At 39.8% G+C, this 24,243-nt stretch overlaps 1 protein-coding gene across 2 annotated transcripts; it reads left to right on the forward strand.

The window, feature by feature from the left end:
• The first annotated feature begins 134 nt into the window (after positions 1-134).
• Positions 135-23,434, forward strand: LOC100642353 (guanine nucleotide-binding protein G(s) subunit alpha). Of its 2 annotated transcripts, XR_001099583.3 has the most exons (11): positions 135-2,644; positions 3,576-3,651; positions 5,611-5,665; positions 6,666-6,785; positions 9,961-10,058; positions 15,036-15,090; positions 15,174-15,247; positions 15,737-15,916; positions 16,014-16,218; positions 16,294-18,004; positions 18,082-23,434. XR_001099583.3 is itself a non-coding variant. In XM_003402454.4 (10 exons), exons 1-10 carry the CDS (start codon positions 2,506-2,508, stop codon positions 16,438-16,440), a joined length of 1,149 nt encoding a protein of 382 aa, XP_003402502.1. In that variant the 5' UTR covers positions 135-2,505; the 3' UTR covers positions 16,441-23,434. The 2 variants fall into 2 exon arrangements, 1 of the variants encoding a protein (XP_003402502.1); XM_003402454.4 differs by having other exon boundaries at positions 16,294-23,434.
• Positions 23,435-24,243: the final 809 nt, after the last annotated feature.

Genomic DNA, 24,243 nt, shown 5'->3' on the forward strand with positions numbered 1-24,243 from the left:
AATATCTTTTGCATCAAAATATACAGAGACTTTCCATATGCATATTTTAATAAAATTTTGTGTTCACATTAAGTTTGCTAAATTTCAACAGAAAACATTCATAAGTCGTAGATGTCTATTATTGTTTATACACCATTTTCTTACGCTCTAGTTTTTAAACGTTAAAAAATTATTTTCTATTGGTAACTATTGTATTGTTAATTGTATGTTGGCAGTAACGTCGGCAATGTTGGTAATAATTCAAATACCGAATAAGAGAGGAACTAATTACAACTGAAATAAATATCGCTAGATCGAAAAGAAATTTTTTATTACATTTATATTCAAACGTTTACGTTTCGGTATTAACTCAATGAGAAAAATAGCATGTCTATTTTAATGGTTACGGTGCCTCATGCGTCGCTATTTCGTCTATTTATTTGGTATGAATATTTATACATACATGCACACACATACAGATTGATCACAGCGCAACCTATCATATCTATGGAACGTATGGTTGAACGCGAAACTACAGCGAAACGCGTATGTGTTACGAACATATCGCATATATAACGATTTAGTTTCAATAGATGGCACAGATAGCGCTACGGTCAATGCATTAACACTTCACACGATAGATTGTTGGCAGTGAATCTACTGAAAAATTCTAGACAAGAGATCGAACGTGTGACGGTGTGTGCATATTAGAGAAGATTTTTCCAGGATAAAAAAGAAGATCGTGGAACCGTGGACAGGGTACTTAGAAGTCAGGATACGAACCTGATCCATCTTAAGCGCGGTGAGCCGCCGCGCTGGTGGGCCTAGCAGACGACATGTTGGCTACAGGGAGTACTTCGTGTCGGATGTTTTGGTCACGAATTTCCTTGGGGATTGTTGAGTGAGGAGAGTGAGCGAACGCAGTGAAAGCGAGGTGGAAAGAGAGTAAGACCACTCGAGGGTGTGTGCGAGAGAGGGCACACGGTTGGATTCCTCGAGTGGTGGTTGTGCTGTGGTGGTCGACAAGAAATCCGCGGAGAGGGGTAGAGGCTAACGAGAAGTTGAGGAGGGGGAACCCGGACGAGCCCTCGAAAAATTGAGGAGTCAACGAAACGAAAATCAGAGAAGGAAGAAAAGATTGGGTCGATTCTCGGTACGGGATCTCCTTGTGGATGAAAACCTGGAAGAACGGTGTAGAAAATCGCAGGACAGAGAAGTAGGAGAAAAAAATTCGTGAGAACGTAAAAAGAAACGGTGGAAACTGCTCCAGTGAAATCATCCTCCTTATCTATGGGAGCTGTCGATTCCACGACTTTGTTCGATTTACTCGAATAACGAGGTAGTAGCGTACCGGAGCCGATCTATTTTAACTTTTCGTTGTTCTGTCCGAAGGGTAGGGGCTGCGTAGTGAGGCGAGGCGAGGTCGAGCTGTCGTATGTCGTATACACGCGTCCGAGTCCCTTCCTCCTGAAACGATTTCGCGTGTCTCATGTTCGCGGGCCATCACAGGAGGCGCATCGGACAGTGCACGTCAACCTATTATCCCAGTCCCGGTCTTGCTCCCACTCTCGAGCGCTGATCGCGCCTCGTGCGTACTCCCTCTATCACAACCTGCCGCGAGTGTCTCGCGGCCGGTTTTCGTCAGTGTTCCAACCGAAGATTCGGAAGTGATTCGATTCCTCCTATATCGTCGGTATTTTTTCATCGAATCTGCAACCAATTTAATCGTGCTCGGTGTTGCACGATTCGCCTATATTCTTCTGAGTGGATCAATTTCTTATCGGGCCAGGTGTCACGACCCCGTAAACCCGTCGTCGTTTCAACACGACCGATTGCTGGTAGAAACTCCGGCATTTGGCGATCATTCCGATCCCATTTTTTCTGTATATTCGTACTTAAAATACGCACAAGAAGTCGATCGTCGTTCGAAACCAGCGTGTTGGACCAGCAGCACTGTCGTCGATCGTGTGTAGCTATGGTTTCGCGGGTAGTGCGAGATAGTGAAAGAGAAGCCGTGAAGTGATTCGAGTGTGAGTGCAACGGAGAGAAGACATCAAGAGATATACATACGCGTAGTTGTTGCTAGTGTACAAAACGGAGATAGTAAACGCACGACAGAGGCAGAAAAGGAGAAAGACCAGCGCACGAGAGAGGGAGTGCTACTCGAGGAAGAGGGAAGGACGAAACTCGAGTGTGGAGAAGCGCGATACGGTGATAGATAAGTATCGAGTGACAGACACGGCCGGAACGAAGGAACGAACTTGCAGTAGGTATATAGGTACTTGGAAAGGGAGTGAATCTGTAGGAACTGCGGTGCCAGAGGGTATACTTATCGAACGTCACATTTACGCGAGATAAACAACACGCGCCGACGGTAGACCCGTTGCGCGAGTCTATTCTCCCTCGTTCGAGAGTAACATAGTGGCGAGATACCGTCTTTCTCTAAGCCGAGAACAACAGAGAACTACAGAAGTGGAAGGGAAGAGCGAAGAGGGTGAGCCGCGCGTGTCTCTCTCGTGGTGTGTCATGGGGTGTTTCGGCAGCCAGAGCAGTAAGGCCAGCCAGGATGACAGTAAGAACCAGAAAAGGCGCTCGGATGCCATTACCAGGCAATTGCAAAAGGACAAGCAAGTTTATCGAGCTACCCATAGGCTCCTTTTGCTTGGTAAGTCAACTCGTTAAACTTTCCCTTTTTTTAGGACCTTCCATCATTACCTTGACGACCTTTTATTTCGTGATATCCACGATGTAATCACATGTTTCTAATTAAATCTCTCTGTAGTTGAATCTCAGTACGTTTCGTTAAAGATGTGTTTCCCTTTTTATCTATTCTTTTTTAGATACAGTATATAGTCTATATCTATGTACACGTGTCAGAAACGGAGAAAATTTCCGCTAGAATACCAGTTGAATCGGCTTCGATCACCAATTTTGGACAAAAAGCGAGTCCGGTCAGAGGATAGGCCGAACATTATCGCGATGTTCAGCAGCGCGTAATTCAATTTTATCGATTATCGTATGAGCCGGCACCCACGAATATCCAGCGGCTGGCTGGCTCATGTTGTACCCTTTTCGTGTCGCTCTCTTCGTCTCCTTCTTCTCCTTCTCCCGAACCGGAGTCTTTTTCACATAGTCGGCCAATGTGGGTGTGCGCGTGCGCCCTCACACATGTATGCACACCATCTACTTATTGCGATACTTAACCCAACACCTAGCCATTACCTTCCTATTCTTCGTTTATGTAGGTCGTCGTTCTAATTCGACGTGTGGACGTGTGTTGTGTGTTGCGTATAGTTGACTCGTAGCTGTAGGTTACGAAGCAACAGCTGTTACTGTATTGTTTCCCCTGCCGTCTGCAATTACGATCCTATTCCTGTTTTCCAAAAAAAGATACGATAATATGCCGCGTCTTGCGCATTCGTCGAATAGCTTTTCAAACGATCGTTCAAAAAATCACTATCGATCTTTAAATATATATGTTTAAACCATTGCATCTTAACCGTTTCCTCTTTTAAACTTGAACGATGTTTTTTTTTTCTTTTCATAAAAGAGAAAGGAGAAAAAGAGAAATTGTTTTTTTTTTTTTTATGTTTTAGGAGCGGGAGAATCGGGGAAGAGCACCATCGTCAAACAGATGAGGATATTGCACACGGATGGTGGCTTCAGCGAAGCGTAAGTTTCGTTGCTCCGTTACAGCGTTACTACTTTTAAGCCAATCCAACATTCGATACTATTCGCACAACATGGTAATGCCACCGGTACATAATCTTGAGTCTTTTATTTCTACCCATTAATACGTACTCGTGAATGATTCAAGCTACGGTTAATTCGATCCATCGCGTGATTACAATATCAACACGTGGTTCAAGCAAATTATCCCTCGCATTTTCTAACTTTCTTTCCCTTTGTTTGCTTCAGCTTTTTTCTTCGCGATGTTATCATTGTAATCATTTCGAGAACGTCGCATTTCCGTAAATCGTCCAACGAATACGCGTCTTTCGTTCACTTTCGATACTTTTCCTTTCTTCTTCTTCGGTCGATCCGTTTTCATATCCAGCTACCGTTTGCTAGGAATCAAGCAAACGGATCAAAAATACAGTCGCGAAACGGTGCAAACTAGATAGAAACAAGTCGTTATCGTAAAAAGAATGTCGGTACGCTTATATACGTGAAAAATCAGGTGCAACTAGATAGGATGAAAACGATGTGCAAACAAACGGGCTCGGCCCGGTTCGTGTGTGTCGTAAATTCTGTCTGCCTCCGGCGCTGATAACGGACCCGAACGTACGCCTTATTACTACTTTTGCGGTGATTTTTTTTTCATTCGTCTTTCTTCTTTTCTTTATCTTCTTGCTTACTCATTCTTCTTATCTGTCTCCTTCTTCTTTCTTTTTCTTTTTATCGACGATCTCGGGATTAATACATTGTTTTGAGTTGTTTCCACATGAATCGCGAAAAGTTGTTTCTATCGTCGAATTTAACGGACTCTTTTTTGCTAGCGACGCGATTCTAAGAAGCATTGCGTGTTCGACCCGCTCGTTGCAGATTTCGCTTGTTTACTATGGAAACATACCGTATAACCTTGCGTATTTTTAGTATTTTTTTCCTTCTTCCTTTTTCTTTTCTACCCTCTGGAACTTTTTTACACGTGTACGAATTAACATCATTCTCGATTATCTTCTTCGATCGCGTTTGTATATGCTTGATAGGAGCCCATGAAATGCACAGACACCTCAATCGGCTGCAATTAAGTAAATAGGGTTATGTAAATATATTTACATTTGCAGTAGCAGCTTTTAGAACAGTGAGACTTTTAACGTATAATCCTACTAAACGGCAAAATTGTTGGAGTAGGTAGTCGTTCGATTATTTTTAGCGTTGTATTCGAATATCGCGTGTAACAGCGCGAAGCCTTTTAATCCGCAGTCACATACGTCTGAAACGTCGAGAACCGAAGGATCATCTGGATAAGGGAAATCGGAAATACGGTGAAAAGTAGGGAAGCAGACGAAAAGACGAATTTCTAAGTATGATGTGAACAAGATGCGAAATTGCGGCGGCGATATACATGATATATAGCATTGTGCGTAAGAAACCTGAACGGAATAACAACACTATAAAAATGGGAACCTGTATTAGATCGCGACTGTCGTCATCTTATCATGTACGTATGTGATACATGTATACGATATGCGAGAGTCTTAAACGACTGAACTTTGCTCGGGTGACGATAGGAGCCTGGCACAGGTATCCCACATGAAAATTCGATGCTGCTGTCCCATAGTTGTGACGGTGAGGAGTCGGTCGCATCGATCGCCGGTATTAGATTCGCGAAATTTCCAGTGTGTCTCCAAATCGACGAAATAGTTATACTAAAACTGGCGCGATGCCGTGCGATCTAAAATTATCGAATGACTCGGGTGCCATTAATAATGAAAATACGCGCGTATACGTGGTAAATATTGCTCGAGCCTAACTTGTTTCGATATTTCTTTATATAATCATGATCGAGTCATTGGTTTCTTTTTTTACGCACGGCATTAAGAGTATTCAGCGATGTACACAACGATGCATCAATATTGAGATCGAAGGATCAAACATATCGTTTGTTTCTCACGCTGTTCTGTGCAGGGAAAAGCGGCAAAAAATCGACGACATCAAAAGGAACATCAGAGACGCGATATTGGTAAGAATCCCTTTTGGATATTTGTTTATGCAATACCTTTTCAAACTTGGCGCGATACCCGCTACTCGACCGAAATTTTTTTCCTTCATGCGTCGCGTTTTATTTTTATTTCGCTGTGCGGATGTTATAATCAACGGACTACTATCCTTCGGGATAAATAGTGAAACGCGTAGCAGAACATAAAGTAGCTTACGTTGTATTATTCTTCTGTTTCTCTAAGACGATTGGTCTCGGCAATGGTTTGTTACAGCCTTATTAAAATATCGTTCGGTGGCACTATTATGCGCACATGTGTCTTGGCTAACTATAACGATACAACACGTTTCCCTCTCCGAAAATACCTTTTCGGAGTAATATTCGTGAAACGCGTCGAATAACGCGGCGTATTCTAGGAATCTAGTGATTTATAGCTAAATCGATACGAAGCGTTGGTGTTTTCTACAACGGCAGTATTACGGTATTGCCGAAGAAAACGTCTCCGGCCATGAAATCGAACAACTTTTTAATTTACGTTTCAACAGAGATAAAAACCTTGTTCCGTAATATCTATCGAAATGGCGGTAAACGCGTCCGTTTTGACGGGCGTCTCGTCATTAACGTTACGTGATGCGCCCGTAAATTCGCGACGGTTTAACGCCGTGCTGAGGAGAGCAGCGCGCTGTCATCAATTTGTCGTTCGAGGTCGTGTTTAGATACGCGTATCGTCTGTAACCTTGCAATCGCTTCCGTATGTCGGGTGAATGTAATAGACAAGCTGCCCCGTGGCACTTAAGGATTATGAATGACATATTATCTGCGCATATAACGATAGATACGGCCGGGATGGAAATTTCGCATACGCATCGCAATCCCGCGAAGAATGCACTTTCTTTTCCGTTCGCGATGGACGTTGTCGTTAGCGTAATCGTCGTGGAATTACGTGCATATGTATGCTATACGATACATCGATGCACGTGGACAGCGTGGCTTCCTTTTTTTCATTCGATGCGTTCCTTTTCAGACGATAACCAGCGCGATGAACACGCTAACGCCACCCGTTGCTTTGGAAGATCCGGCGAATCAGAGCAAAGTCGACTATATCCTGGAGGTCTCGTCTGCCACGGACTTCGATTATCCCCCGGTGAGTCACAGCCAACCTATTTGTTCCGCGTGCCGTGTGTACCTTCTTAATGTAATACGATGAAAAATACGCTCCAGTTTTGTACGAGCGGTTCGCTTTCGTCTTTTCGTTGAATGAAAGACCGGTGTCTCGGGCAGACGAGGAACTTTACTATACAGCGCAACGTAAATGACTTTTGAGGTTTTATAGCGTTAGAAGGATGAACAGGATTATAAGGGTCGGTGGTAAACGATCGTGCTAACCAATTACAATGGATCGTCCTTTTCTAAGGGCAAGTGTGATACTCCTGCGGTACCGAAAGTTTCTCGTAGCTTACGATACACGTTGGTAACATTTCTTCGCGTGAGAACCACTGCGTGGCATGATCGGTGTTTACAATGTTTACACAGCCATCGCATATGTGCTGTGCTATACAATGCTCTGGCTATGATGTGCTGCGCCATTCCCCGCCTCATGTACAAAATGCGCTCGTAGATCTTTGTGTCGATCGACTACCGCGCGCCTTCGATTATCTGGTGCTCACCATCAGTCACGACGATAATGATCGACTTTTAATAAGAATAAGAATTTTCAAGTGGAACGTTTCTTCATCTCCCTGTAAAATTTTCCGTGCTGTCAAAACGAAAGAAATACGAATATATATTCTTAGAATCGCGACTTGACTTTCGTCCAGGATAAGTATCCGATTTTATTTTATGAAACACATCGATTGACTGTTTCCACGCGTGACAAATATATTTCGCGGTATACGATGGCAAGCGGTAGAATTAAATTTTATTACCGTGATGATTTTAATCAAGAAGAGCATTATTTCGAGGACACCAGACGTGCGTTTATAAGCGGCAGACGTACGACAAGAATGTTCTGGTATGGATCGCGTAATTTCACAAGCCGCGCGTACAATGAATCGTATAGTGAAACTAGATAGGGGAAAACAGGGGAGGGTGTACCATTAAAATATTACGACACGAGCGAGCGCGGTACACGTTATTTAACCCGTTTAGTCATTTTGTATTCAGGCCAGCAATTTTGCCGCGCCTCTTTGGAACGTGCGCTGAAGTTACCAGCACGATTTATCCCTTAAAGATTCTCCGATTTGTTGTTCTTCTGTATGATGTCCGTGCTATGTCGAATTTGCCGAATTCGCCTTATGTAATTTGGATCGATGATACGGAGAATTTATCAACGTGCGGTTTCTCGACGAGCCGGCAACGTCCTTCAAGGCAGACGAGGAAACATCGAACAATATTTTCGGTGGTTCCCCTCGATCGATTTTCCCGTGATTAATGTCCCCGATTATCGTTTCCTGATACATTTAAATAGGAAGCGTGGTAGGTATAGGAAAACGTAATTCGTACCGTGCGAGGCTAGATCGAAAAGACGATGAAAAAGATTTTAGGGGTCGAGCAGACATTGACATCTTCTGCGACCAGCTGACTGGACTCAGTCACGCGTTGTCGAAACTTCTGTCAGTTCGAGGAGAATAATGATTTTTCGCGTGCCAAGAGGATCGGAACGAGATTTCGAGAACTACGAAACCCCCCGAACGCTCCGAACTGGCGAAACGACGTGGCGCATCTCGAAATAAAGTCGTCGCGACAAAATAATCCATGTGTTTTGCGTCATTCACTGGCAGTTGTTGGTACGTGGGTACGTGTGTACGTATGTACTTTTACGTATCTCTGGCTCTGCTTGTACAGGCGCAAATTGTCGTAGTTTCTTCTTCGCTACACGCGATTCGACACCATAACCATCGAGAACGATGTATCCGAATTAATCAAATTAAGCCATTTGTTACCGGCAGAGTTTCGAGCTCCCACGTGACACTATGTCTCGTTCTCTCGTTGGGAATTCTGTCGGATTTTTGCTCGACAGAGTGTTTCATCGAAATACCTTAACCGATGGATGGAATACAACACCTACGAGTATGGTAAAGATAGTCATCCGCCCGTCGGATAAGGTGAAGGGTTTAAATTTGAATTTCCACCGTGAGGATACATTATACAGTGAAAGATATGTTTATGCGTGCGAATAAACATGTCTTTGTATTAAGAGGAAGTTAGCTAACTAGCAAAATAAAGCAAAATAAAAGCTACCTTTTATTTTGTTCCGCAGCTACGTTCGACGAGCCGCGTCCAATTTGTCACTGTCGTTTCGCTTTTTGCATATCTAGGCGTCGCTTGTTGAGAGTACGGAAGTTTATTTCGAGTCGAATTCTACACCGAATTTGACCGCAACTCTATCACCGGGCGCATCTGTGCGACTAATTCCTGTTTTACGGAAATGCGTCTAAGTAAACGTTGAAATGTTTGTTACATACTGCTAAAAGGAAAAGGCCTAACACCTATCTAAAATTGTCTCTGTAGAATGTTTGTCTTTTTCGGTTCGAAGTACTTTGGGAAAAAAGACAGGAAAATCGAACATATCGGAGTTTGTGTAGCGACTTGGAGGTTGAGAAAGTTGGCTTGGTCTACTTTGAGATCGGAAACATCTCGAAAAATAAAAAATTTAGTAATTCGAAAAAGTTCTCGAAAAGCTTTCAACGTTCAATGAAAAGCTTTCCGCTTTGATGCGAGAAGCGCATAAGTTTACAATTTGTTGGTCGCTTCTCTTGACAAATTAACGTTCGCCTGTATCTCGATTCTTTCGAAATTGAATCCTATTCCTTTCGAAAATTATCGTAATTGTCGGTTGCTTTATTTTCTATCCGACAACGCTTCGGCAATAGATGCTATTCGAATATTTATCTTGACTTAGACACCTGATCGATATCCATTTTTATATAGGAGCGGATAATACGGCGACAAAGCCGGCGACAGAATTAAAAATGAAAATATTTCTGTCGATAACGGACGTGCTTCGTTGCTACCAGTTTCGCATAAGTTACGCTCCGAATCGTCTTTTTCGCTGGTCCAACTGTGACGCGGTATATTCTGTTGTCACGATAGTGGCCGGGTTCGAGCCAAATTTTCCATTTCGTCAGAGACCACGTTTTTTAGATAATTAATGAGATACGATAGAGGCGGCCGCTAAACTGTGAACTTATTTGCAAATCACCCACGGATGTGCCGTCAAATAATTATTTATTTTTTAATGTTATTTCCGCCATTTTCCATTTCATCTCGATGAATACGTAATTGTAATACGTTAACCGAATTACAATTCATGTTTGCAGGAGTTCTACGATATTGTCGAAACCCTTTGGAAGGACCGGGGCGTTCAACAGAGTTTCGAAAGGAGTAATGAGTACCAACTAATTGACTGCGCCAAATAGTGAGTTATCCTTTGTTTGTACGATCATTAAATCGAATTTAATGCTACACTGAAGTCAAATCTGCAAAATTAAATACTAGATTGTACATTTGGGCATTAAAATAGAATATTTTTCGGAAAATGAATCAGTTTGATTTCCGAATGGATCGTATAGTATAGTATAGTATAGTATAGTATAGTATATACGGTAAGACAGATCGTGAAGTGTCCAATGATAAAAATAAGAGGGCAGAGTTATTGGCCAGATTCGTAGCGTGAAATAGCTCGTGTGCTCGAGTCGCAACACACGGTTATTCTAATTCGCCCCGGCACTGATATCATGATTACGATAAGAAGTACGTATGATAACGTTTATACGATGATAATGAGACCGCGAATCGCGTCGGATTTGCCCGCGAATTCATCCGCTATCCTTCCAACTATTCCGCGCGTGCCAGACGAGTATAACCTGAAACGAGAACTCGTGGTTCCGTGAAAAAGTGTAACGATTCGCCTATGTATTCGTACCTGTATTTCTGGCTGTGTGAGTATATTTGTATTTGTTATCGTATCTGACTTGTAAATAGTCTGCAACGCGGTTGGATAAATTTCGGAAGCGTTCTCATGACCGCGATACATATGGTATATCCGTGTATATTCATGGGCCTGTGACACCGATTTAATGCCAATGGAGACAATGCCTTAACGAGGTAATCGCTTTAATAGGGGCCACTCGTTTATCTAGGGGTTCTCGACGAATTGGCCCAACCTCGAACTTTTTTCACGCTGTTCACTGACACGGGAGCTGTTTAGGTACATACCGGTCGAACATACTGTGCTTGCTTTTGTTCCACTCTCTCTTCTTCTCTCTTCTTCTCTCTCCCTCTCTCGCACTCCGAACGATATTTTTAACACTGCACACATAAGATATTTGTTTTTCCTTGTGCGTTCCACCTGTACGGAGTTCGATAGAGTTTGTCTAAAGATGGTAGTCAAGTTCAAACTGTTCTTTAAAAGTTTGATGCAATGTTCGCGAATTTGTATTTTTTCTAGCCATAAATCTATAATAAGACAAAAGTTTGAAAGGCGACGCCTTCGTCGACAGTGCGTTTGACAAATTCGTATTTACCGCTTGAACGGTTAATAACAAGTAGATAATTGGATGAAACTGGAAACGGTGTGTCACGAAGATCGTGACGCCGTGTATTTACAAAGATATATTACTTTCGGCATTCTCCTTTTAAACGTCACGTAACTTGGAGGGAATAAACGCTGACCCGATATATAAATGAGCGAAAAACTGGTCCGCTGCGAACCGTCCCGGTCCAGCAGATCGCTTTAAACTGTATCCCTTTGAAAATTACATAGGTGAGGCACAGGTTGTTGCACTGAATCGTGAGCAAAGAGGCGTGAATCTCGAGTGTAAACGCGAAACTTATCCACTAAACTAACAAACCCGAATATGTGACTTCGTTTGCTGTTTATCATTTCGTCAAATACTTTAATTAGGCAGAACACACTTTTTATTTGACTACAACCAACCTCATTGGATCTCTCTTCGTCTCCGCATATATAATTACTATGAATACCCTTGTCGTTATTATCATTATCGTTACACTGTCAATAGTAGGTGAAATTAAAGCGTTTATCGTTCAATTGATACCGCCGTGAGACACGAAACAAGAATACTTCGGAATACGTTCACGATCGACGTTTAGCAACGTGCCAAATAGTGCCTCGCGTTTCACGGCGAGATCGCATCAAGATCACGGCGATAGTTTTCGTTTCGGTTAAAAATATATTAAACCTGGTTACATTTCGGTTACTGCACCTCGTTGGCCGACGTTTGTGTGAATTTTTTTTTAACACTTCTCCTCCCCTTATCCTGGTTTTCTTTCGTTTCTCTCCTTTTCCTCTTTTCCTTGATTCTCTCTCGTCCTCTTGTGTATCGAAATAGAAAGAAAGAGAAAGAAATCTCTCGATAAAAATAGCGTATCGTATTTTTAGGAAGCACCGCTCGAGAGATGTATAACGGAGAGATTCTTGTGGACCCCGGGACGCTAGATTGTTGTAATTTCAGACGCCTGTTTGCTAAACATTAGATAAGTCTCTCATTCTTGATTCGTGATCAAGGAAACAGATTTCGTTACACAAAAATTGGTAGAAATTAATGGGTCCATTCTTCCTTCCCTTCTTTTTGAAAAGCAAAGAAATTTAAAGTGAAACTGTCTCGAATACTTGTATCGAAGATGAAAGGAATATGGACCAACGGCAAGCTTCCTAAAATATCATCGAATTGGAGTTGGTGCACAGCGAATAAATATTTGTGCGACGTGAATAAGAGATCGCTATGCGCCAACGCCTGATTATCGATTGTTGGTTCAGTCACAGCCATTTCCGGGTTGAACAACTGTCAGATTTCATGCAATAAAATTCGCAGGTGAAGCGTGTCGCAATATTATCGCGATTCAGATTCTGCCCGTATCTCCTTCGAAGCCCATCGAATTGCGCTGAGAGTTTAATTCGTCGTGATATCATTTTCAGTATCGAATTTTTGTTTCGGATTAAAAATAAAAAAAAAAGAACTAAAAAAAGAGTAAGGGGGAGGGAGAAGGAAAAATTGCAGGAGAAAGAAAAAAGAAGAGGAAAAAGAGAAAACGAGCGCTGTACACGGGGAGAATCGAGTAACGTGTCAATTACACGATGGGATACCTCGGCACACCTTAAAAAAGGAAACACGTGTCTCTATATATAGACGCTGGTCTATATGCTGGGATCACTGATGTTGCCACACATAGTTCATGAATGTTTAGGTCGATAACAATCTTCTTCCGTGCCATCGTCATGTTAGATAAAAACCAGTATTTTTTATCCTCGTTAATAACTTTCGATGCCACTGCCTAAATATAGATCGCGAAAAAATCAATGAGATCGTTTCAGAAAGTCTTTGGCGCTTCTGCAGAAGTTGCCGAGATTTTTTTCTGTAAAATCTTTTTTGTAAATCGAGCGATACGTCGAAACTTTTCCGTTATATCGAAGCAAGAAGGAGCGATTGTTAGGTTCTTTAAATATTTGCAATTCGAATCAACCGATCGTTTAAGATGAAACAGAATGTTAGAAAGCGTCGAAATCAATGTAAAAAGTACGTAAAGGATGCTCAACGCGGATTCGATCTGGTCTACTTCATTTCGTTACTTATGCAACGAGCCGAGCATTGTTTTGTAGTTAGTCTGACCTCGTTCAAAATCCGCGAACCATTTATCTTCTTGAAAGTGTTTCTTATTCTTTTCATCATCCTACGCATTGTCGTTTATACAGGACGGTTGGTTGAAAAGTAAACCCCGAGAAACCTAGAAATTCCCGATTCTCTCGTATGTTATATTTTCGATAAAAATGAAATATTTTAGCGATCGGCGGTTCTGGATAATCTAACGCTGGTATCGTGATGCAGGAGGAGTATCACGCTTGTCGTATCGTTAGAAATAACGTTGTTATAAAGTTGACTTCAAGGTCGGTGAAGTTACACCGCCACGGTAACCAGAAAATCGTTCTGCTGTAACCAGTGGGTCACGACCTCCTTCCTCTTTCGATTCTCAGGAGGTCGATAACCTTATTTCTGTACGAGCGCGCCAATTTCATGACCTACCTTCCTCATGTGCCTACACACGAGCCACGTAGACCTTTATCCCAGGGGCTTCTCTCCAGCTTTTCCGTGCAACTACTTGCCGAAAATCAATTTCTCCGATTTCTGGTTCCTCGAATTTACTCGAGAAGCTAAATTCTAGTTACTCGCGCCTGTTGAGGTCAATGAACGCTGGATTAATTGCTGTTGCATCTCGTGATTCATTTTATCCTACCTTTCTGCCTTTGTACCTATGAAAATCCCTTTCAGTCGTTTATATTATTTTTTTATGACGAAACGATATCCCGTAGATATACATGTAGTATTTAGAATCGACAATTTTGCAATTCTTTACATCTATGATATCTTAGTAACGTTATCTCTTTCGAGTTTCGGAATATTTCCAATGAAAAGGGTGTCGTTGTCTGTACGGCTATTTAATATCCGCGCCGGAGAGCAGTGCAAGTGTCTGTCAGTAAATATATTATCACCGTCAACCGACTGTGGAAGGTTGCATGGTGGTGTCAAAGCGAAGACCCACCCCTGTAGGTTCTCGCGCATACAACATACACCTGTATAGGGAGCTGGTATACATACGCGAAGTTAAGTCTGTACGTACGATTGATGGCGAGCAGCGGTGGCAGTGACCCATGACCCGGATTGGAAACTGGGTGCTAGAGAGGCATAGTCGGCGAGGCCGAGAGGGCGAGAGTTGGGGTTAGGATAGGACACTACCGAGAATCGATTTTCCCCCTTCGTGCGCTCTATCCACCCTAGACACTAGCCGGGGAGGGTGTTTCAAGAGAAACGGTGACAGCAGCATGAAAAAAAGGAGAGAATTCTCTTCGTTCGGTGCTCTCTCACCCTGCTCCAGCGTTCCACCCTTTTCCTACAGCCACTTCCGTTTTCCATCTTGTGCGTTATCGCGCCACTTTCGACACATAAGATTCTGCAGTTTCCATCTGGACGGAAAGTTCACGAACGAAAACTATTCTGCATTCACCAAATGCCCAAAAGGAACATTTAGAAATACCTTTTGTTTTTTCCTTTGGTTTAAGGTAATGCGTTGATTCGGTTTTCCGGATGGCGTCGATTATAAACGTTGTCATTAACACCTGACAATTGACGATTGTTTGAAATTTTTAACGATGCTAGGATAAACCATAATCACGCGAAGCAACTCTCACGGTAACGATGCTGTTAACTAGCTGTGTTTATTATCGGCGATGATCAGCATCGGTGGGAAATACTCGCACATTGATCAAGGCGTAGCTCGTTATAGCATTGTCAAATCGATTACATTGTGAAAATTTACATTTAGGACTATGAAGATCGTAGGAGATGTGTGTAATCGTTTCTTCCGTTCTCTGTTTCAGTTTTCTAGATAAGGTAGCCATCGTTAAACAACCGGATTACACACCCTCGGAACAGGTAATCATCGATACGAGATTTTAACGGGAAACCGAAAATGTACAGATTCGATTCGAATGATAAATTTGTTCGATCTGTTGCAGGACATCCTCAGGTGTCGAGTCCTTACGTCCGGTATCTTCGAAACGCGGTTTCAAGTCGACAAAGTAAATTTTCAGTAAGTCCTAAGCGATAGCTACTCGCTTTACTCCAGTGTCGTCTAACTATATATAGACGACGTATTACAGTAACATCGGTCGACGGTAAATATAACGTAAAGCAGCGACGCGCACCTCATCCCGGCGTATATATTACAGCTATAGACTTACGTGCTATACGTGCAGCGGAATCGGTTAGCCGCGTTAACGCCTCCGCAACTTTATAATATTTTCCCTTTTTGCCTTGGTTCCCATTAGCCCCCTCCCCCTCCCGTTAGATCCTGTGTTTCGCATTAACTCTACGGAGGAACATCCAGTCTTTATCGGTCCCTTACGGAATTTCATCCCGACAGAGTTAAATTTGCGGATCAATTCTAATTTCAACTTTTTTTTTAGCCGTAGATGGTGTTACGTAAAATGTAAAGTATAGTACACGAACACGATCCTTTGCATGCATTTCGTCCATAAAAGCGTTGTAACGTGTAGCATCAATGATTGCTTGTTTGTAGTATGTTCGACGTTGGTGGTCAACGCGACGAGAGGAGAAAGTGGATACAGTGCTTTAACGATGTAACGGCAATCATATTTGTAACAGCATGTAGTAGTTATAACATGGTACTCAGGGAGGATCCAACAAAGTTAAGACTCAGAGAAAGTTTGGACCTCTTCAAAAGCATTTGGAACAATCGGTACGAATCGGTTTAATTGCTTGGATGTATTCATCGTATGATAAGATAAGATGTTCGCTCGAAATCTTCGTTACATGTCTGTTTTTTCATTTTCTAGGTGGCTTCGCACAATTTCCGTAATCTTATTTTTAAATAAACAAGATCTATTAGCGGAAAAAGTAAAAGCAGGAAAGCACAAATTAGAAGATTATTTTCCAGATTTTGCGCGATATCAGACACCGTCTGAACCTGGAGTAGTGCCAGATCCTTCGGAACCTCCTGACGTTATGAGGGCCAAGTACTTCATTAGAGACGAATTTCTTGTAAGTATATCGTGTTAGATATTTGTGCACAACTTTATTAGGCGAACAATAAATTTTCCATTCGACTGTTTGCAGCGTATAAGCACAGCCAGCGGAGACGGTAAGCACTATTGTTATCCGCACTTTACATGCGCCGTCGATACTGAGAACATCAAGAGAGTATTTAACGATTGTCGGGACATCATTCAACGGATGCACTTGCGCCAGTACGAGCTCTTGTGACTTCGTTCCTGCCGACATATCCTGTCATGTATTCGTATAAAAATTACGGTAGTGCTCCACCCTGAGCTAACTCGAGACAAACCAGTCGTACCGTGGGCGATCTGAATGGTATCGCGATGTACGATGATATACATTGGTGCGTGGAACTCTTCTTCGCGTGTCTGAAGCTGTTTAATTATTCAGAAAGTAACGTGTCGAAGACTCCGCGTGTACGCATACATGATTGATGACTGCGAGTCGATCGTTCTTCTTCGACAAAATTCAAGGAGAAAAGTTGATACGCAGCGGTTGGGGGTTACCTAAAAAAAAAAATCTGTCTCGCAATGGAGAGAATAGTTCTCTTTTTGCGCAGGATCGCTTATTATGTCATTGGTGTACAAGCAAATTATGCCCTTGCGCATTCTACTTTAACGATCGTTTCGACATAAAAAAAAAAAAAGAGATATCTCGGGCATTTCGATCACTCGACTCCTTTTTTAGGTTTCGTCGAGAGTGTGCTGAACGTCGTGATTGGGGGGAGGAGAATAATATTTGTTGCTAGAAAAACACGTGCAATTTTAACTATTACCTCGTTAATTTTATTCTTATTACGCATCAATTCGTTGATAAGAGGAGTGGGAGAAAGAAAGAGAGCGATTGAAAGAGAGCGAATGTTCTAACGTGGGTCATTGTTATAGATTAACACGACGGCGATCGTGTAACGACTCTTTCGTCCGGCACACTCGTCGCGTTATTATCTCGTTCAGATTTAGTATTAAGAATGTTTCCTAAGACTTAGGTAATTTCACCGATAAAAATCCTTATCGTTGAACGTTTCTTTACTCATTTTTCGAATCTCTATTTTTTCCTTGCCCCTTAAAACAATTTAATTATATGATATAACCGTGTTTATTGGTAAACTAATTTTTCGAATTTCCGAATCTCGACTTTTAATCGCATTGGCCCGACCCGTAGGAGTCTCAGCCGCACCTTTTTACAAGAAGAGTATTTTGTGAGATTTTACAGTATTTCGAAGAGCGTTTTAATTATATAACTATGTATCAAATATGTACAGGGTGACCGTCCACGGATTCATGTTTTTATGTGCGTTTCCTATAAATCGAGATTCCTCACTGATATCGTTTTTACTGATTTCCATTGAACTACTTTAATTCGTGTACTTAGGCACATATATTATCATTGTAGCTAGTATCTACATATAAATCCTAAACGTACGCAAGAGAAATGTGCCACGTGGAAAATTCATTTTACACGTACACTTTTGACTATAGCGTTAGGCTCCGACATTACAACAATCAAAGTACGTCAATGTGAACGTTATTACATACGGAGGTATAATATGTTGCTTATTTATTCGAGTTCGTAACGTAAAGTCCCGCGTCCCGTTTTCGAGTAAATGCTTTATGTCCCAAGAGTATGCAATGGTAACATGTACAAATTTCGATCGATTCATCCAAATGATCAGTTATCATCGGAACTTCTTAGGGTAAAGTTTCCTGAACCAAAGTGCGATGTGCGAATTTCTTATCTCAAGTATCTTTACTATTTGGACACCCTGTATATGGTAAGTCACCTATTGTTTTCTTTCGAATCTTAATCGTATCTTTCCTTTCACATATTTTTTTCTCAATTTCATACCAGATCCAGAGGACGAGAGGAGTTTGTACGCGTGTGCAAACTGCTTTGGAACTACGCGCATTGCGGCTATATCTCGCACGTGCGTACACACGTGCATTCTACTGCTATAAATATATAAAGTGATGAATTGATACACGTATTAGTAACAGAAAGAAAAAGATAGAAAATTCTTCGTGGCAGCACGTTCACTCGCATACATACACCCTCGTACCCCTAGATTAAGTGCGGGTTACTGATCTGTGTAACATCTACTTTTATAATAGGTAACGAGAGTTTTTTTTATCGTCAAATTAAACTGAATAAAATAGGGATACGAATAAGCCACGTTCCGGTTTATGTGACACAACGTAAATATATTGGGGCATCCGGTTTTACTATCCTTATTATCGTCTTGTTTCAAACGTTTTTCTAATAAATTTGATGATCATGTTCACTCTTATTTCTTCCTTTTTTTTTTTTTTTTCATTACGATCGACCACTTCTTTGTAAAGCAGAAGAGATGAAAAGAAAATTGTGCATAGAACATTTCTCAGAAGGAAGACAAACTTTGGCAAACTTTGATTGATATTTCCCTTTTTTATTTTTTATACGACTACTCGGTCTTGTGACGTTTTCTCTTTTTTGAAACTTTACAACAATGGATCATTCTTCTTTTCGTGTTCTTTGGAAACTGTTCTTATCCAGTAGTATGGATAATCTGATTATTTTTAATCCATTAGATAATGTTTCATCCGATCGTGTTTAAATATTGTGACTATCGAAACGATGAGGATAGAAATTCCGGACATTGCATAACGGTTACTCCGTACATGCTGACAAGCCCACACCCTCATAAATGTATTCTCATGTAATATCAATATATGGGCCCGTGTGCATACATATATATGTATACCTATCGTACTAATACATAACTGACAAGCCATAGTTTGTAACGGTATTTATAACTTTACGAAGTGTTATTTTTACTGTAAAACTTGATGACAGATGTAAGAGTGAAAGTAAGGATGTTAGGGAGTGAGAGACAGCGAGCCTGCGAGTATACATATATAATATTACCTGTCAATGAAACTTCCGTGAAACTTTAATGTTCATCCAGCACAAAGAAATATGAAACATCATTTTGTGTATGTCAGTGTACGAAAGAGTAACGAGTATTGCGTAATTAGTATTGTTGCGAGCATTCTTATGCGTTTTATTTTTTTCGTTACGATTTTATTTTCTTTCCCTTTTCTTTCGCGAATGGAGAATCGCGTTCGCCCTAATTTCGAATGCTTTATTAAACGGTATTGAACAACAAGAAAAAAAGGGAAAGAAAAAATACGGTATGATTGACCATAACGAAAGGAAAAGAAAAAAACAAATTACATACAAAAATGTATCGAAGAAGTATTGGTAGATCGATTGTCCGTTTTCGTCGGTCGCGGTGCAATAAAAAAAAACACACGCAAAACGTAAAAGATAATATATATACTTGCTACTTGAATGTAAACAAAATTTGTAAGTATAATGATGATCGACTATTGTATGCGCGTATGCAAGCGAGGAACAAACGGATACCGAATTAATAACTAACTAATAAATTTTACGTGGCCACGATTATACCGATATAGATATACATATATACATTATATATACTTACATATATATATTATATATATTGTATACATACGCCGATCGCACAAGTTCTTTTCTTTTATTGTACGTACAATATACGAGGTATGCGAATATGTACATGTAAAAATAAGCGGTGCAAGTAATTATTATTTGTAAATACAATAATGACAGGTTCGTGCGGATGGGAAGCAATGACGCATCGATAGCAGCTTGTCGAAACTAACTTGAAATTGTGCGTTTGATTAATGGATATATACTATTCGGTGTAGTGTTCATTATTGGAGAATATCTTGTGTTTATAGATCGCTTAACCACGTATAGAAATGTGTTTGCATTTAAATATTTTGACAATGACTGCGTCTATTTTTATTTTTATTTTTTTTTTTTTTCCTTTTTGGAACGTAACGAAGAATTGTCGAAGCTTGTTTTTTTTTTTTGTTTTCGTCAATGCTGAAACAGAGTCAAAGGGCCCAGTCGTGTTTTGTACGAAACGAACCACTCCCTATTTCTTCTTTCCTCGCGATCCCCGTCGTGCAAATACAAGTCGTCGATAAAACACGATGCAGCACGTCGTCCACGAAGCGCATTATCCGTTTGCGTTTCGCAATACTCTTTGTGGACCACGTTGCTAAGAGAGCATTGCCTTAAAAAGCGAAAGTCAAAGTAGATGGAATGGGCATAGTTGGAATTGTCGTAACGAGAGATATAGATACAAGATCCGATGAAGCAACGTTAATGGTGATTACCGTCGATAAATAATTAAATGTTCCAGTTAAATTCGATTCGTGGACACGATTGCATCGTCCAGGTCTTTTAACTGCCTCGGAAAGAACGAATTACCGAGAAGAAAAATTGACATCCTGATTTTCAATTCGTTACACCTTTCTAACGAAGTCATGGAATGTTTGCTCGTAGATAAATACGTGTTTTATGCTATCATGGTCGCGTTTATGTTAAGGATACAGAGTCATTTATTGTGATCGTCTTATCGTTAAACTGTTATTCGATAAAAAATTGTCTCTACACGGACAGATTTTATTGAAACGGAGAATGTAGTTATAGTACTATTATCATTATTCTTATTACCATTTATTATTGTTATTATTATTATTATTATTATTATTATATTATCATCGCTATCATCATCATCGTCTCATTGTCATTATCATCGTCACTCTCATTATTGTCGTCATTATTATTGTAATTAACGATTACTGCTGTAATCATTGTTAAAAAAAAAAGCTATCTTCGGAAGAAATTAGATTCATCTATCCAATATAGAGTAATGTATTTATTTAAACTGACCACGATCAGTGCAGATGGAAAAGTGAACATTGTAACGCTGTGTTTGAATTGTGGTTGTCTTTCCAATAATAGATATATTCGTCTTTCATACATCGTAGTTATTTCTGTTTGAAAAGGGAAACTTCGATCTTTCGTTATTGAAAGAAAGAAAGAAAGGAAGGAAGGAAGAACGAACGAAAATCTAGAGAAACGTCATACTTTTACAACGGACATTTGTCAGAGCTCCGATCATAGTCCCTTGCATAATTCTAATACGATTTAGTAAGAAACGAAGTTTTCAGAAGTCTTAATGCAAGGCGAAGGTCGTCTTAATGCAACGTGAACGACGTATACATCTGCGTATATGCATAGAGACTGGATAATCGTTGTCAAAGTTGTCGGAATTAGTAAATCGATGACGCATGCACGAATGCATGGAAAGTCAATAAGTTCAATCATTTGAGATTACAATAATCGTTCAAATATATATAACAACGCATGTTCTACATATACAGAGATGCGAAGATGCTATTTTTATTTCTCGTTAAATTATTTTCACCGAGAAAGACATAGAGGGCCAGGAGAGATGGAAACGTCTCTCGATCGAATACGCGTATCAATCTGTCTTAATTGATTTGAAACAAAGATACGTACGTTGTTATTTCCTTTTCGATATCTTTCATAGTAAAGTAGAATTAATTGCTTAAATAATAATGACCTGCCTCGGAAAGTTCTTTGAATATTTTCGCTAATCATTTTAATGTATGTAACGAACACGTTCGTGATTAACAAGCATTTTATTAGTAGAACGAACGTGTAAACGTAATACGGTCTCACCGTGAAAGTATCGCAAAATATCAAGAGCGGTTCCCTGTAAATTCCCCAAATGACGACATAATCTTTTCAATACCACCACTCTACCTTTCCATCCAGTCATTCGAATTTACGAATAGGCAATAAAAAAATGTTCTACCGTCTTTTATCTGAAACGTCTTATCAATCGTTATAAGTCGTGGTTGCAAATGGTCCCTGATCGTGAATCGTACCTGATGTAACACTTATTTCAATTGTCTTGTTGATTCTTCGTATTTGATCGGAAATCCAGATTGCTTTAATAGTACTCTTAGGATCATCAAAGTAATCTTATATTGGGAAATCGTACGTTCTTTTATAATTTTTCGTTGATGAGATTGCCGGGTCACGATGTAACATAAAACCACTTTAATTCGAAGACTTATTGGATGAAATTGTGAAAGACAAGAAAAGGAGCTGTCTGTGCCTCGAGCGCAGCAATTATCCTATTCGTTAAACAATAAACGAACACACGAGAAGAGTTATGGGCTCTTTCCACATATTCTGTCAGAGTAATTTATATAAAAATATAGCTACATATATAATGATCGATCGTTGGTGTAGTCCGAAGTCTTTTTTCTAGTTTTTATCGCATTGTTCGCTAGAATCCAAAACGTTCAAGAATCACGAGCATTCGTTTGATACGAGGATAATATCATTTTATAAAATTACGGAATTTATCTCCGAATAAATAAAAATTAAAGGCGATTGAAGTGAGATGTTCTAACTTGGAAGCTGGCGAACATTCTATCGAATATTAGTTATTTGAAAACTGATTGAAAATTATGTAAAAAGAGAAAGGAATATATCTTGGCGATCTTAGGGATGCAAAAAAAGAGTAACGAATCACTTAATTGTTCGTGTGTAAATGTATTCATGTAATAAGGTATGAGAACTGAGAAACTAAGAAAGAGAGAGGGTGAAGAGAGTTTTTCCAACTCGTCGATAAGTACGTCCACCCTCCTTTCTAAACAAAAAAAAAAAACTGGGTTTCCTTCCTGATTCTTAATGACTTCGTTGTTGCGTGTATCTTAGAAGTATGTTTAGCTGAGGACTTAAGAAAGAAACTATTGACGCAGACGCAAAACTAAAAGTGAAAACAGGAATCGTTGGACAGTAACGTTTGAATAAGCACTAATTATATACGAGTGAATGGATAATAACGCGTATACAGAACGAAATATACACATACACAGAAAAATATGGAATAAAAAATACGTGTGATGTAAATGAATAATAACACAAGAAATTCGTTAGGAAATGAAATTAAATGTTGCCCGCCCCATGATTTTTCTTGATATTAAAATGCTGTGTCCGCGCGAGAACCAGCACGGAGAATTTCTTTTTTAAATCCTAGACTAACGAGTATCTATGATATAACTGCGTAATAAAAAGGTAAAGAAAGGAGATACATAAGTCGACAAACATTGCGTACAATCCAATCAAACGAAAAGATATGGTTGCTATATAAAATATGTGAACAAGTATTGATCGCCTGAGTCGTTTAGTTGTCGAAGCTATTTAAGTAAAAATCATGGGGTGGACATATAGTATATACAATAAATTGATATATATATATATATATATATATATATATATATATATATATATATATATATATAAAAATAAGTATATGTATATATTTATGTCATATAAATATATATGTATATTATATAAGTATAATTCATGTTGAGTTAATGCGATCGAATAATTCCGCGTGTGTGATAGCCAGTGTGCATTGAAAAAAGGAAGAATGATCTGTACAACTGTAAATGTGTTTTTAAATTACAAGAAGATACAAAAAATATTTCATTCTCATTCTGTGATGACTGTCTGAATATGAAGGGAAAAAAAGAAATGTTTTCATGGATCTATGCTGATTAATCTATTAAATTATTACAGTGAGTAAAGAGTTCGGCTCGTGTTGTATTAATTGCGCAAAAGGAATAAAAAGAAACCATCTGCAAGTGTGAAGATACGTGCGTCTCGTTCACTCGTGTGAATAACATAAACGTGTTATGTCCGTATAACGTGTGTTAACACGCGAATCATATACACTATTTAAGAAAAAATGGAAAAAACAAACAGTATAATTTGTATACTGTATAACTTTAGTCATTTATTATTGATTTTGAAAAATGTGTATAAATTATTATGTGTAATTAAACAAAGATCATTTAGTAAATTCTAAGAGTATATAATATATACATATATACTATACAAAACTGAATCACACATGCGCGCGTTTGCGCACGTGCCATATAGAAAACACAAAAAACATACAAAGAGATATTGTGAAAATTACAAAACTAACAACACTGCAAGGCCACTGTATAATACATTTGTGTAACTAAAATAGTGATGGTACAATTATGAAAATTATAAAAATACAATAAACACTTACCGTATGTCTTA

This window comes from Bombus terrestris, chromosome 4 (assembly GCF_910591885.1).
Source record: "Bombus terrestris chromosome 4, iyBomTerr1.2, whole genome shotgun sequence".
NCBI lineage: Eukaryota > Metazoa > Arthropoda > Insecta > Hymenoptera > Apidae > Bombus > Bombus terrestris.